The sequence below is a fragment of the Stylophora pistillata genome, chromosome 11 (genome assembly GCF_964205215.1).
Source record: "Stylophora pistillata chromosome 11, jaStyPist1.2, whole genome shotgun sequence".
Lineage (NCBI taxonomy): Eukaryota > Metazoa > Cnidaria > Anthozoa > Scleractinia > Pocilloporidae > Stylophora > Stylophora pistillata.
In genome coordinates this window covers 19,309,678-19,326,359 of record NC_142529.1, presented here as the reverse complement: position 1 = coordinate 19,326,359, position 16,682 = coordinate 19,309,678, and the positions used below count along the sequence as shown (strand labels likewise).

At 38.1% G+C, this 16,682-nt stretch overlaps 1 protein-coding gene across 1 annotated transcript; it reads left to right on the top strand.

Annotated features, from left to right (window-relative positions):
- Positions 1–207: 207 nt before the first annotated feature.
- Positions 208–15,618, top strand: LOC111343832 (uncharacterized). The gene is made up of 14 exons (XM_088738944.1): positions 208–462; positions 1,626–1,820; positions 2,584–2,870; positions 3,595–3,691; positions 6,754–7,044; positions 8,464–8,537; positions 10,179–10,361; positions 10,699–10,872; positions 12,836–12,985; positions 13,421–13,501; positions 13,623–13,797; positions 14,435–14,495; positions 14,751–14,817; positions 14,937–15,618. Exons 1-14 carry the CDS (start codon positions 289–291, stop codon positions 14,983–14,985), a joined length of 2,058 nt encoding a protein of 685 aa, XP_088595070.1. The 5' UTR covers positions 208–288; the 3' UTR covers positions 14,986–15,618.
- Positions 15,619–16,682: the final 1,064 nt, after the last annotated feature.

The following is a 16,682-nucleotide window of genomic DNA, read 5'->3' as shown; positions in this document are numbered from 1 at the left end:
AATTCAACCCCATAAAACTGTTCAACTGGCCTTGGTCAGTCTTTCTGTTGTATTCTTTCAAAGTTACAAACCATCAAAAAGATGAAAACCGGTACGAGCCACCTTGAGCGGGCGTCTGAGCCAGCGTTTCTTACCGCGGGTCTCTAGCGCAGGCGCAGACGTTTTTAATCCCTGTCACGTAAGCACGTAAGCACGTAAGCACGTAGCTTTGAGGAGGGTTTGTTTGCAGCCTCGACCTTCTCGAAATTAGTTGATTTTTGATCGCGAGAATATGGTCTTATCGTCCAAATGATATTGCTGGTGGTAAATGTTAAAGAAATGGAGAAGGCAGATGATGAATTGTTTAATCGTACGGAAAACAAAAGGTTAAACGGCGATGGAGAAACTCAATCTAAAGCGAGAGTTGGTCATCATGAACAAGATTTCATGGAAGAGGAATTTGACGGGGATTTCTGGATCAAGGTAATGAAAACAGCACTCTATACACTCTAACGAACAGTTTTATTGAAAAAGCTATATTGACTTGAAAATCCTCGATATCGATGTGCCGCGTCAGTCATCTTTGACTGAACGTGTTTTAGGCCGGCTACATGTGTAAATTTTGACTTGATACTCAGTATGAAAACTTTAACCTTCCCATTTACTAGGACGGTGGTGCAACCGGCATGTAAGTCTTAGTTGACGCTCTATCCATCAGTTAACAAAAAGATGGCATACATTGACTGAGATAAATCCGTTTATTTTTCTATTTACAAGAAACTGTAGAAAGGAAAACAAAACTGAACGAATTGATCGAGGTATTTTGCGCATGGGTTGTTAACCAAGCGTGAGGTCAAGATGGCTGGATACTGGCCGAGTTCTTCGAACGAGGCTAATATCTAGCCATCTTGACTGAACAAGCTTGGTTATCAATGGATTTATGATATTGCAGAAAGATTTCACGTTAATAAGAATCAAGAGTGACTTGTTAACTTCGAGAGCCTGGAAAGAAAGCCAACTGTGTTTTTAGCACAATAAGCTTGCAAGAGTTGTTTCTGTTTTTCTTTATTTTGACCATCCTCTGCTACTTTTTGTGTTTCCATCGCCGAAATTGTCCAAGAATTACAAAGGTAGCTCTAATTCAATTTTTTCATTCGTGGGATCAATGCAGGCAATCCTGAGTGGGCAAGATGGGCCTATCTTGCCCACTCAGGTAACCAATCAGAACACAGGATTCCCTTCATCTTGCCCACAGGCTCTGCGAGCGATGTACTAAAAACTCATATAATGTCACTCCCAACTCCCTCGGGAGATTTTGTTAGTCACATGACACCTTTAAGCTTGAATTGCCTTGTGCTCGGGTGAGCAAGTGTTTTCAGTTTTTATATAGGAGAGAGTTTGAGAGAAGTTATTGTGTCTTTCTTTGGCTAAAAGTGAATGGTTCAGGGAGTCGATATTTAGTTTTTGTTGGTCGGGGAGGTATTTGAAGCTTAATGCCTTCTTTTGTTTGTAATTTTCAGAAAACCTCTCTCTTATATTAATTGACTGAGACCGTGCGGCCAATGTACAAGTTTTCGACATTCGTTTAAATTTGTGAAGAAGCATAAGTACTACGGTACTAACATATAGTCAACAATCATTAACAGGTCAATAAAAAGCAGATTAAAGGAGTGTCATGGAACAGAGCAATGGATGAAGTTACTGTTGAAAAACTGATTCATACGTTCAAAGAGAATGGGGAATTGGACTCTGAAGATCCAGCACTCTTGATGTTAAAAAAATGGCCAGCATCTCAGCAATACCAAGAGAATCCTGACAAACTTCCAGGGCTTGAAAAGCTGGTTTGTAATTTAATTGTAAATCAACTGTCAGAGTTACAGTTGTCATATAATTGTTTTACAAAAAAATAAATGCAGTAATTAAGAAACAATGAGTGAAGTATAGCATTGAACAGCAGAGACTTACTAAGATTGGAGCAACAAGATTGATTCACAATACTAGAAACTGAAGATATTGTGAATGAAAAAATAAACATGTTACTGTGAGGATATTGCCTCAGAATGTGCTGTGTGCCTCCTTTTACTTTCCTGTGATACACTTTTCAGTTGGTATGTTCAATGATTATGTTATGTAGGAAGACCAAAAATTAGATATGTTGTGGGAAGTTGCTAATGTTTTAGCCGCAGGACCATGTATTTCTCTTTTATGAGGTTTTCAGTTATTTTTTACAAGAACTATGATTGAAAATTATTCCTTATTTGTAACTGTGAACTGAAGGTTTTCTTTTATTCTCTAGTACACTCATTACTCAGATTCCAGCTGGGGTGAAAAATAGACATCTTTGTTAAACTCTCTGACTGAGATACCAAAATAGGACTGAAGCATGAGATTAGCTTAAAGCAAACCTTCTCTCTCAGTTTTGTTCATTTGGCAATTAAAAAAAAACGGAAAGAAAGTAAGCAATGACAGTGCACGAACTATCTATTAAGCTGCAAAAGACTTACCTTTTGAACAAGCCTGCACTGGTCAAATAACTTTCAAGAGTATTTTATCCTTAGACATCAAATGATGTACAGATATATTGACATCAAGATCTTTGTACAGGTAAATCGATTGTTGGAAATTCTGTTGGAAAGTGCACTGAACTCAGATAACAGATATGAGATGTTCAGGGACAAGGATGATAAAGCAGGAAAGACATTGCTGCACTATGCTGCAGAACTTGGATTTTTGTGTGTTACTAGAACACTGGTCAATAAATTACCATGGCTTTTGACAGTGGAGACAAAAGCACCGAAGAAAAAGCGAGCGCTGTTACCAGTTGACATAGCATTAATAACAGAGAATGACGAAGTGGCAGCATATTTGATAAGAATGATGTGGCCTGACAGGTAGAGTGAGAAATAACTTACTCCTTAATTAAATAAAGGAAAATAATTGCTTTGAAATGCATGTTGTTAACTCCTTTCAGTTGTTATAATGACTTTTGTAGGTCACTTGCTGCTCTGCACATACTTCTCATCCACCTTTGTCCCAAATTTAACTACTGTAATTGCTGATTATAAGTACATATACCATGAAAGCAATTGTTCATGAACTCCCTAGTGGGTTTTTTATGGGCCACCCTCAAAATATCGAGAGCATCAGGTGGAAATTTATCGAAATGTATTGGTATAGGCCATTTTATACCCATAACATCCCAGTTTGTGTTGCATATAGATACTATAGCAGTAAAATTCCATTGCCAGGATGGGATAGCAGCCAATTGCAGGTTACCACCCCCAACAGTTGGTTATGTTTTCCTAATAGTTTTCTACTGCCATCTTATTCATAGACCTAAGAGGAGAGATTCACCCTGAGAGTAATGTGTGTTTTCAGGGGGTACAACAGAGTGATCTTGCTTTGGGTTCAAAACTGTGTTTTTTGATCCAGAATTTAGGATGTTAACCCAGAGGCTGCCAGATGTCTCACAATAAATATCTCTTTAAAAAACTGAAGGAAGGTGTTGTATATGACCTTTTCAAGTTTACTCACTTGTAACTCAGCTCTCAGTGTATACAGAGCTTAGATATGCAGCTTGCCATTGTTTTTGATTTCCAATCTTAATTTATTTAGAGCCCTGAGACTCTTTTCATGGAATCCAGGTAATAAGACAAACCCTCAGCCGTTCTTTGTCAGTCTCAAATCCATTATTGAGAATCCAAACATGAAGGTAAGAGATTTTTATGAGGGTTCATCTCCGCCAATATCCAATATTCTGTTTCAAATTCTGTTATGAAGAACCTGTATGCGGTTCTGACCTCGTGTACCGGTTCACAAGAGCCAAGACAAAAGACCAAACAATACACAATAGCTAACCGATGACTCCTAAACAAAGAAAGAACAATGGTAATTCCCTTGTGAACCGGTACACCAGGACAGAACCCTGTATGCTATTGCTTTTCATCAAATTCTTTTCTCATAAAAATACAACCGAAATTGGAGCAACAGAATAGAATTTAGGAAGTTAGAACAGAAATTGAGTGAACAAAACGGAACTTAGAACACCCCTACAAAGCGAAACAGAAATTGGCGAAACAGAATGGAATTTGACGATGCCTCAAAAGTTCTTTTTACAGTTGTGGGCTTGGTGGCCAAGCCTTTGAACAGGAGTTAGGCTAAGGGTGACCGTGTAGTAATAGAGACCTGTATCTAGTTAGCATGATGACAAAGAAATTTGCATTTGAAAAACAGCAACATCTCTGTCATAACAAGGTCACTCTTAGCCTCACTCCTGTTCAGAGGCTTGGCTACCAAGCCCACAACTGTAAAAAGGACTTTCTATTCTATTTTTCCGACGAACCGAGTGGAACCTGAGTAAGAGCCAGTTAAACATTACAATTTATTCTTCCGATTCCCGCTCAAAGAAGATTTATTCTTGCGTGGTGACCAGTCTGTTTATTGACCGTAAATTAAATATGTAAGGGGCCGACCATTTAACTCTTGAGGGGGAAGGGGGATGGGTGATTTTGAAAAAAATTTCCTGCAAGCGCTTGTTGGAATAAAAAAATTGCATGCAGCCCAAATGTAACAGAAAAAATGTACAAAAAAAACGCGGAAAAAAATATCCTGCCCAGCAGATTTCTAAAAAAACTTCTTGCTGACCAGAAATTACCCACCCCCCCCCCTCAAAAGTTAAATGGTCGGCTCCTAAATATCGAGAATCCACCGAAAGTTGCAAAATTTCGTAATTCGTTTTATTTTTTCTAATGGGCCCTTTCATTGCTTTACTAGGGGCTAGGACAACGGCCATTTAGGCGTATTTCGAACTTTTCGATTTTCGTTGTAGCGTACGAAGTTGCCAAAAGGCCACAATTCCATATAAGACACATGGGATTACTGTCTTAAGTAAACAGTTTCTAGAAAATTGATTTGGATAGAAAACTTATGCGTCTCAGTATTTTGACTTTCATTTGAAATGAAGAACGAGGTAATTTGACATGCTTAGACCAAGATAATTTGTCATCGATTGTACCTCCGAGGCACACAGAGGATGATACATACCGAATGATGTCCTCACTCACTTCAGAGGTTTCATAGGACATATTAAGGGCTTGGTGCTCAAAATCATCGCTTCGGATTTACTTTCGTGGACAACTAGCCTGTTCTTAAGACTCCAGGAATTAACCTGGTCTAAGACTTCTTGTAAAATTATTACAATATCGGCAACAGAATTCCCTATGACTTAAATTGTAGTATCGTCTCCATACATGTATAATTCCCCACTGGTCACGTGATCCGGTAGGTCATTAACATAAGTAGCAAACAGGCTAGGGCCTAGCAAAGATTCTTGAGGAGCTGCAACTCTAACAGGTTTTAGATCTGATCTAACATTATTAACTTGAGTCTTTTGCATACGGTTGGTGAGATAATCATTGATCCAGCTCCACATATCGCCCAACTTCACCGACTACTTTAAGTTGTTCTGCATGAATTATGTGGTCCACGTAATCAAAAGCTGTACGAAAATTAATGAATAAGACTTAAACCTTGTGACCTGTATCCAAAGCTCTCCTCCAGGACTTATTAAGATGGAGGAGAAGGCTTTTAGTAGAGTACCCTTTCCTAGAAGTGAAAAGGGAAAAACTTCTTATGTGTACGAAACCGGCACTATACTTATGTCGTTGTTTACCACGGGCGTCCCAAGCTCGCGTCTCGAGGAAAAGCTAAAGATTATGTTATGAACGCATCGCGCTCTGTGTGACGTGGGAATCATTGAGAATTTGAATTCGTCATAAGGATAGTATGATAACGAACTGTGGTCCATTCACAACACTAAATATTCCGAAATATGAACATTTTACACATAAGATTGATAAACCTTACTCACTCCTTGCATTTCCGTTTTTGTTTTGGCGATCTCTGCCGTTTTGGGCTTGCTTTGCCAGCACTGCTATTACTATTCATGCACAACTTGGTAGGGGAGGTAGGGGGAAACTCTCTCTTACACAGAACAATCACGCTGCACGGGTGCATTCATTCAGTGCAAAAACTGTTTTGCCAGCATTTTTGGCTGTGCAAGTCGGAGAGGGTTAATATGGCCTCATTGCAATCATTTGGTGATAAAAACTTGCATTACCTTGTTCTGAAGATCGCATTTGCTTGATATTTAAAAGATTTTTACATATACTATTGATTTTAATTTTAAAAAAATTCGAATTTAATGGAATTGATGTGGAAATTTAATTTTTCTATTTTTTTTTCACAAATGTAACATCAGAACTTCTTTTATATTTGAAACGTAATTATCTCAAAACATTGCGTGGCTATCCCCTTTTTTTTCGGATTTTGATAGCCCTTGATAAGATCTATTTTGCATGCTTAGTCATTAGATCCTCTATTGGCAGACACTCTACTAAAGGGTTATTATTTATGTTCAACTATCTGTGGTCCCTGCAAGTAATTATAAAGTTGTCAAGCTTGGAAATGTATCCTTCAAAGGACCATGTAATGATACAAAAATTTCCAACTGCATTAGGTAATCTTTATTAAGCAGACAAGCTGATAGTGCGAAATATAAATTGCTTAGGCCAAAAAAATATAGCATATCATAGATATGCATAGGAATATGACCTATGTTTACAAAGAATGCGAGAAACTTCAAGAGACAGCGCTTGGTAACATACATTTTTTACCTATTTATTTGTATGCGCATATTTATAATGTCTAAATTAATACATACCAATGATGTACTTTTTAATGGAATATATTTTAACAAATTTGTTTTCTCTTTAGAAAACAGTGGTGGCTGTGTTAGATCAGATGGTGATCCCGCACTGGCCGCATCTTCCAAAACGTAAAGAAAGGTATGAGAGTGAAGAAGAGAAAGAGGCAATTGAGGGGGCCTGGAGTACAATAACTGAAAATCCTTTGAATTATCAGTTTTGTTATCATGTACTGGATGCTGATGAGGGAGGACGACCTCCAAAGATCAATATGTCAGCAGGGGAACAACCAGCATATAATGAGTATTTTAACTGGAGAGACAAGTCTTGTTTACATGTGATTGCAAAAAGCTATAACATGGTAAGGTTTACTGAAGTAATAATGATAAAGAAATAAAAAGCAGGGTTTTATTTATCATCAGAGTTAGCTTGTGAGTAAGCCCTCATTGTTACCGCTCCAGCACGAGCGTTTTTTCGTTCGCGGGAAAGAGGTCTGAAAGGGGGTCTGGGACTGATGACAGGGACCTTATGGTGGCTGTAAGCAGTTTCAGAGACGCCTACCGAATATGTCTGTTCAAAACACTCAAAAGTCAACTTTCCCTCTTTTCACAAGAACGAATTTCAAACGTACGTCCACTAAATGTTTGAAGTTTGAACTATTGGGCGTTACATGGCAACTGACGATTGATGTGATAACGTTTTGGGGAGATCCCGGGAACACCCTCGTAAAATGTTTCACGATTTTTTCTCAACTTCAGGATTTTGGTTTTTTGGGTTGAGTGAATTGCAACAAATTAAATCTAGCCGTTTATTAAAAATTACGCCGTTAAGTTTACTCTTGATTTTTCAGCTTGTACGAAAAACTATTTACAGAAAGAGCTCTGAATCAAGTTCTACTAAATGTATCACGAATATGATTCACCTGACAAATTTTCAATATGTTTTGAGCCATAGCGGTAATTTTCGAACCAGTTCCTGGTATTGGCGAGTTGCATTAGCCGGGCGAACAAAGAGTACTTCCTAGTATAAAATCTCTTGTTCCTTAATTGAAAGTTAAACTGGTTTTTCTAAGAAAGTGGCTCCCTGGAATTTTTGCTTTCTTTCTCTACTTTCTTTCTTTCTCATTGCGTGAAAAAATTGGATAAATGGTAACGCTGATGTATTTTGTTATTCAAGTTTGAGCCGAAATAGCTTTGTTTACGTTGGTAGAAATTGTTTACGTTGGTAGAACAAAAGAAAAATAAATAACAGCTGTCAAATTCCTACCTAAAATCTTAAAGGTAATATTTCACGGCCTCTTCACCACACTTTCATAGTCTAATTGTAAGAAAAACTTAGCCCAGTTTTTGCATATATGTCGCATTTCATGTTTTGAACCGGGATTATTTGCTCCGTCACGTGATGCGGAATTGACTCATATTTTCGAAAAGTGCAGCACTCAAAACGCGAGAGTAAAGAAAGTTGTATTGAAATAGGATCGCCCAGTGAAGCTGTGTACCGCGAAGAAGTCGCTGAGGAGTTGACGTCAAGCGGCGATTAAGTTTCAATAAATAAACTTTTATCGAAAAAAAACCTTTTTGGCCAAATTTGACCCGCGAAGGTCTCTAGTAACCTTAAGTTAACACCCTCCTTCCTTGCTTCTATGCATGTACGCTATCTAATGCCAGTTCAATCTGCCGTGATTGAGCCTGCCTATGAAAACAGCCGGTTTAATGAGACACTAGTTTCTCTTACATTCACATTTTCAACTCACAGATTATTGCTTCATTTTTACTTTAAGGAGGCCCTGCAGCATCCAGTGGTCAGAATGTTGATCGAAACAAAGTGGAGAAGCTACGGACACTGGTTTCTCTGGTGAAATTGTTTTGTATTTGTTTAGGGTTGATGCATTATTAATATCAGGAACGATGTACATGAATGTAACTCCGTAGTATTAATTTCTCCAAGCGCATAAAAAGACTGAACAGAAAATACAAATCAAGTGCAATAAGCTTACTTTTTTTAAAATACACAAATTTATCAGATCGACAAGAACCTTATCCGTCAATTTTTCCATAATTGCAAGGAACACTTTTCAAAACTCATCAAAAGTCAGTTCCTCTGATGAAGTGTAGTGTGCATAGTTAATGTATGATTCTTGCAAGGGGCTATCGATTCAAGCTTTTCTTTTTTTGTAACCCTTTAAAACAAAATTTGAGCTGTATTTCAAGTTGCATTAATCTACACAAGCAAGAAGACCTCATTATTTTAGTTCCATTGAATCACCTCAATTGGCAACTTTACCCTTCGACTCCCAAGCGAACAAGAGATGCGAATAAAGAAAAATGTCAATTTGAGAGTTATTAGTAGATCCAAGAGATTATAAACAGTTAGTCTAGCTCTTGGTGGATCTAAAACCGGATAATCCGGACTAACATAGCTCCATTTTCTGCCTTTAAAAGCACACACAACCCACAATTCCTCTCTTCGCTCCGACGAAGGGCTAACGCTCGAAACGTCAGCTTTTGTAATCGTTACGATGGCCGATTTACCATTTTAACTTTGTCGATATATCCAAATTATAACATAGGGATTGTATGGCCGAGAGTAAGGAAAATTATTAATTAGAGCCTGGGAGTGGAAAGGTTAAACACTAAATAATGAAAGAGCAGAAAAACACAACCATCAGTATACACCCAATTGCAATAAGGTTGTCATAGAAAAAAGCAAAAAGCCAAATAGGAATTAATTAGCATTTAATTATCATTGCTTGCAACATTCACAACACTCACGCTTCAGTTTCTTGGTGTCATTCTAATCGCGGAATTACAGAATTATGTCTTGTTATTGTGAATGACATCTTAAATAATTGTTAAATTGTTAAAGTACGCAAATGTAAATCACATGGCTAGATAATTCCTATTTGGCTTTTTGCTTTTTGCTTTTTTCTATGACAACCTTATTGCAATTAGGTGTATGTAAATACATGTATCTTATAAGACGTTTTGTTGTGTAGTATCGCTGAGTATTTTCACGAGTTGTGCAAATAACGAGTAAAACTGCTCAGCAATACGACACACCAAAACGTCTAATAAGTTATTTATTATTCAACATACCAAATTGTTATTTCAGTGCGGGCGAATTTCGTGGATATTCTTTTACGGGGAGTGCGTGACAGAAGTATGCAAAGCGAACGGAATTGATGTGTTATGTTTCTATTTTCTCTAAATGATGAAACTCCATTGTCGTCTTCCTGCTTTTCTTCGCTCGACTTATCTAATAAACTTGGATCGATATTCGCCAGCCATTCCGACTCTTCGTCGTCCGGAAACTAATTTAAACCGTCCGCCATTTTTTTTTTCGGAACTTATATCGAATTCGCTTGCTCGATGCGAGAAAACCTATCTAAGCGGTTCTCTGGAGTACAAATACCGCAAGATATTTGTACTCGGCTTGGGCGTTATTTGTACTCTACGGCGTGTAGCAAGCTAATAAAGGTAATGTTTATTTCAACAGCCTTCAAGCAGGATTATATGTTATCTTCTTGCTGTGCCTGTCATATTCTCTGCTGTATGGTTCAACCAAACCAGACCCCACTCAGTACAGGGGCGGGGCAGATTTCCTTCGTGGGCTTTGTGAGGTGGTCACCTTCTCTATGGTATTGTTTTATATCTACGAAGAAATCAATCAAATGAGAATGTAAGTAAAAGGACTTACTGACAATTAAACTACTACAGAAACGTAGCATCAGAATACCCCTCGATAATTTTCATGAAAAAGAAGATACAATGTCTGCGCTACTGTGAGCGAACGTTATACAAACTGTTAAACGTATCGTAGTTCACTTGTTTGTTTGTGTTTTTCGCAGAACATGATTGGAAGTTTACCCTTCACTGTTACTTATTTTGCTTCGTATCTACATGTTTCGAAAATAATCCTTTCACAAATATAGTCTACCCTTATTGAATAAAAATTATATATTGCTAAGAAGTATGAAGCACAAGACGAAATGAACCCTTTTAAAATATTTTTGCAGTGAGAGAAATTCATATTTCACTGAGTGGATGACCTTGTTTGACTGGTTAGGCCTGCTGTTGATCCTGTGTATCATACCCTTGCGGTACACTAAAAGCAAAGCACAGTGGCTAGTGGCATCGTTGGCTTTCCTGTTCAATTTCCTGAGGTTATTTAAGTTCTCTTGTGTGACAAGGTAATTAGTTCACTTTTCAAACTCATTGGGCTGGTTATTCGACAAAAAAAATAACCGTTTTTTCACAAAGCCGTGAACTACCATCCGTTTGGCTAAATCTTTTATTTGTTCACTTATTTTTGTGACTAGCAGTGCCAAGAGGGCCGAAAGCTAGCAGTGGAAGGAAATTTATTTAAATTAAATCCACCCTCTTACAAGAAACCCCAAGGCCCACTTCTTGCGTAAAACCGCGGTTTGGGTGAGACATCGTGCAAATAACTGACCCAATAACTCTAGCTCAAACGGACAATTGTAACAGTTAACGACAGACTTTCTTTTCTGTGGAGTTCAGAGTTATATTTAATGCTTCCAGTTTGCATTACGGCATGCATTCGGTCTTACTCTGAACCATCTACTGTGAGTGGCTTACGAAAATCTAATTTAGGGCCGGTTATTACTCGAGGTGTAACTCACTCCGCGGTCTCACGCAAGCAGTGGGCCTCAGGGATTCTCTGTAAGAGGATTGATCGAATTAAATACATTTCCTTCCACTATTAGCTTTCGGCCCTCTTTACACTATTCACAAAAATAAATGTTCAGATTAAAGGGTCGCTGAATTGAAGATGGCTTAGAACGCAGTTTTGTTAAAGAACGTCTAAACTTTGGTTAAATGATCGGCCCTAATTGAACATTCGACGTGAAGAACTCTTGTTTAGAAATTCCTAGTCAAGTGGTTTTAGCTTTTTTCCATGAACGGAGACCAGTAAATTAGAATTTGATGTAACTCTAGTCGAAGTACCATAAGGATAGAACGAGGAGTAATCGAAATGAAGAATTGTCGGAGAAAGATATCTAAGGACCTGTTCGAATTTCTGATATAAATTCAAAACGTCTCGATGTTTGAGACGCGTTTTCCTCCAGCAGGCTTTTCGTTCCTAATTGCTGGTTGCATTTATTAACCGAACAATATTGGCGACAGATAGTGGGAAATTGAAATGTGGGAACATTGTTGCAATTGCCCGTTCTAGCTTAAATTGCACCTAAACCCAAAAAATTTTTTTCGCTTAACGAAGTAAGCTTATTTTTTTGAGTATTTCTGCGCAAAAATTTTTTTATTTGCTCAAATCTTCAATTTTCTATGCCCAGTGAAAATACGGAAAATCGGCCGCCATCTTGCCCCACGACCGAGTTTAAAGAGGAATGGCTCTAGTGGGTAATGTGACGTCAAATCGAGAACATGAAAGTCTGCATTTCACACATTTTCACTTGTTTGGGAAGGTTGTAGTCGATAATTGTCCGAAAATATGCCGACTAAGTGTGTTGTAGAAGGATGTAGCAACGTGCGAAATTTGCAAGAGGGTATCGCGCTTCATACATTCTTCATACAACACACCTAGTCGGCATATTTCGGACAATATCGACGGCAATCTTCCCAAACAAGTGAAAATGTGTGAGATGCAGACTTTCGTGTTCTCGATTTGACGTCACATTACCCGCTAGAGCCATTCTTCTTTAAACTCGGTCGTGGGTCAACATGGCGGCCGATTTTCCGTATTTTGACTGGGTATAGAAAATTAAAGATTTGAGCAAATTAAAAAATTTTTGCACAGAAGTACTCCAAAAAATAAGCTTATTTCGTTAAGCGAAAAAAAAATTTGGGTTTAGGTGCACTTTAAAGTCTTTGGGTTACTCGGCCTTTAAATCATCTAGCTCGAAAGTGTGCTCGAGGCGCACGTCTTGTGAACGGCATTTGTTGTAACGAGAGCAATTGTTGATTTAAGTTTGTGTGTGTGTGTGTGTGTGTGTGTGTGTGTGTGTGTGTGTGTGTGTGTGTGTGTGTGTGTGGAATACAGCTTCGTTACGCAATTTGCAAACTTATTTTGTTTTAAATAAAAATATCTTGTAGGTAAGATGAATTTATCCGACCTAACCCAGACTTAGTATGAGAAAAAGTCTTTAACTGTAATTGATTTTTTGTTTTCAGGACAGCGGGATTATACACAAAAACCTTGGCTAAGGTCATTCAGCAAGACTTGACGCGGTTTATTGCAGTTTTTATTGTGATCTTTCTTCCTTTTGGTTTTGCCTTGTGTTTATCACTTCGTCAGGGTTCTTATGGGAACCATCAATTTAGGTAATCGACTGACTTTCTTTTTGGAATAAAGGAACCTCAGAATTGTTACTACTATGTCATGATAATTGATCACTAACAACTTGTTCAACGATAATTTTACATAATGGCATTTTTTGCGAAATTAGACGAACGGGATTTTGAGTAGGTATCGATCATTTTTACTCAAAACTGATAAAACCGTTCAGAACCGCTGTATAGAGTCAACTTAATTTGTATTTTCGCCTTACGACTTGTGATAAACGAATTTGTCACCAGCAAAAAACAAATGGAAAATTTAAGTTTCCAAAGGTGACTAAAACCCAGGCCTTCCGATTTCAAAATTGGATGCTGTAATAACTGAGCTAAAAAGGACTTGTACGTATTACCTGACTTATAGTGATTACTACTACCGGTCCAAATTGCTAATAGTATTTCTTTCTGTCCTTTCACGTGCAGTGGCTTAGGAGATGTTTTGTTGAGTAGTTTTCGCGCTTTGTTCGAACAACGACCAATTACGGAAGACTACTCAAACTTCAAGTAAGTTTACTATCTCCGCAAAAACTACAAAAACATTAAATTATCTACGTTAGGCTGTGGCAAATGTTTTCCTTTGTTATGCACCGAACGTCTTCGAGTTTTGCAGCTATTTTTCTTTCAGTTGGCTCTCAATTCTGTTACTGCTGACGTACATGGGGACTGTGATCGTGATTCTTCTCAACATACTCATAGCACAGATGAGCACGACCTACATACAGGCCAAGAAAGTCGCCCGTCTGGAGTATGATGTGGATCGTATTCTGCAGCTCATGCGCATGGAAAGATGTCCTGTTTTGGTATGTGACTGGTAAAGAATGACCAAGCGTGTTAAGTTAGAAAACAGTGACAAGAATTGAAGCACGATTTCAGAATAAAACCTCTCGTTTTCAGATTGAAAGTTGTGACAACTGGTAATGTTACTATGAAGTTACTCTGCCCTTTTCGGGCAAGAGTCGGACATTTTAGCAATGGCCTCGGAATCAATTTATAGGCATTGCGTCTCAGCTCAAACGCTAATGCTTTTAGGTCATGTACCTGTTCATATTGTGTTCATTCTCCCGCAGTAAATCATTTGCATGAAGGTCGGTTTTTCCCTTAAATGGCATAATTGAATAAAATCTCGCATTCTGATTGGTTAACGAGGCGAGGCATTCAGCGTAGAATTGTGAGTCGAAAACGAGGCAAAGTGATATAGTAGCGCATCTAGTCTACATAACAACTATTAGTAATGCTGTTTTCTTTATATTTATTTTTATTCAATCATGCGATTCAAGGAAAATCCATTCCTTGACCTGTGAATTCCACGTTAAGTTGCACTTGAAAAGGAATATCGCATTCGCGATGCATGCGATATTGGTTTTCGTGTGCAATTTAATGCGGGATTCCCTCACCAAATGATAAATTTTTCCAAAACATTTGATCGCAATTTTTTAGAATTTGCGCGTCAAGTATTACAAGGAAGGAGAATGGATCAGTGAAAAGAAACTTGCGGAAGGTTTGTAGTTCATTGAGACTGTCTTCATTCTCTTTCGTAGTACATATTGTAGGTCTTCAACTCTTCTTGATAACCTGCTTAACCTGGAGCCTTAAAAAAAAGTCGAAAAAACAAAACCAGCTGGTAGTTTGAAGTAACTAGTTATACCAGCTAAGGAAAGTGAGGTTGGTCTTTTCCACTCATCTTATGCAGTTGCATCTCATACCTCTCTGATGGATGCATTCTAAGTGCTCTTACCTTTTCTATTTTCCCTAGAGCTTTTGGAATTTAGTGAAGATCGCAATCCTTGGGAATCAGTGGAAGAAAAGCTTAATGCAATACGGTGAGCATCATTCGTTCATTTCGTATCACACAGCTACCTTTCACGTATCTGTACAGCCAGTCGACCATTTTGGCACCTATAACTTTCTGTTAAATATCTCAATAATTTTCTCTCCGTAGTGATACGATGAGAACGATGGTAAAACAGATGAGGCCTGGGAGAGAATGAACAGCTGCTGATTAAAATGGTAGCAATGGGACTCTGTTTTAAATCAAATTGTTATTCTTCGAAGCTTTTTTTCTTACTCCTTGAATGCGAAAATCTGGAGAATTTCCTCCACAACAGCTTGGAAATGAAAACAAATAGTGCATGACCAGTAGCAATTACAAAGAAGTAACAAAAACAACAGAAAAAGCACCAAACAACCATTGAGCAGTGGAGTGACGCAAAGTAGAACTAATCGGGATTTCTCGACGCGTAAACAGACATGTCAGCTTTTCAAATTAATATATTCGCCTGGGTTATGTGGCTGTTCCAATCCTCATCGGGTTAACGAGCATAGTTGAAATTGGTAAAGAAGACAAGTTGAAATTTCATTTTTGTGACCAGAAGCATTTCCAATCAAAGAGTTACATGATGATATCTAGTGGTTTTGGAAAAAAAAAAAAAAAGAAAATACGGCAGTGGATAAAGCTAAGCATGCGAAATTTTTTCACTTTCAGTAGGTTCGTTCTGCTCGAGACGATTATGAAGAAACTTCGATCCAGTTAAAAGAAAAAGTGTTATCTTAACTGTCTAGTTGTCCACACACGTTCAGGCGTGAAAACGTAGTTGCAAAATACTAATAAAGCAATTCTTGTACTTAAAGCGTGTTTGCTGAATTGAACGAAACAACTCTATGCGTTCTACATTCCAAAAGAGCAATTCTCGCTGTTTTGATTTCTTCTTGATCGTTTCCTTATTAAGATTAAATGATAACTACAACTCAGTGTAGTTTACAACGCCTTTCTGTATAGCGCCATATTCAGTGCATTTGGTTGGGTCGGCTGTTGTTGAACATGGTCTTGTAGTTGAGTGGGATGAAGACCAGGAGTGCATTTGTAGGTAGAATGATGTACATGCAACGCCGTCACCAAAAGGTTATTAGAGCAACTAGGATGAAGGATAATGCAGCGAAACTACAACTAGTTATATCAGTTAGCTGTGTACGTTTTCATTTTTTTGTAAATCTCGAGGTGGATGTAACTTCACGGACAGCAAAGTGCTTGTCTCATTGTCTGCTGTACTGCTTGTCTTACTTCACTGACCTTCAAGCGGTAAAGAAACGGGTTCAAAGATGAGTTAAAAGAGACTAAAAGAGTGCTATTCTCCCACTGAGGAGTAGATGTGATGAATGTTTCTTTAAAAAAAATCACAAATGGCAGGACACAATGTGATACATAACAAAATACAAATACTAACTACACCCACTATGCACTGTAAACTGCCTTTCTGTATCGGGCGATGTGTAATGTATTTGGTTGGCTCGGCTTTTGTGTAGGAAGCGTGGTATAATTATAAAGACAAACCAGCGACACAAAGTTGTGATCCAAAAAGTGGCCACGATGGCATATATGCGAATGACGCTCTGACAAAAGGCTAACGCTGGAAACGTCAGCCTTTTAACTCTTTACGGTGTCCAATTTACATTTATCAACTCAGACGATATGACCAAATTATCTTGTTGCCCCCACAGTTTCTTTAGAAACTTACCCCTTTTATTCATTATGTTAATTGTTGCCAGATAATATGTGTTTTAGCACTGCGCCTGCGAAAAACGGAGAAACACATTAGTTGTAGATATTTTTGTGTACATCGCACCTCCGGTTGAATTTGTCGACATTATTTTGCCTGTAGTAAGCTCTCATTTCTTTTTACTGCAGGTT

Excerpts from the sequence above, each read along its gene's own strand:
- LOC111343832 (XM_088738944.1), top strand. The coding sequence starts at position 289 with ATGATATTGCTGGTGGTAAATGTTAAAGAAATGGAGAAGGCAGATGAT. Across the intron at positions 2,871-3,594 it reads AGAATGATGTGGCCTGACAG|AGCCCTGAGACTCTTTTCAT; the intron begins GTAGAGTGAGAA and ends TAATTTATTTAG. Across the intron at positions 14,818-14,936 it reads GAAAAGCTTAATGCAATACG|TGATACGATGAGAACGATGG; the intron begins GTGAGCATCATT and ends TTCTCTCCGTAG.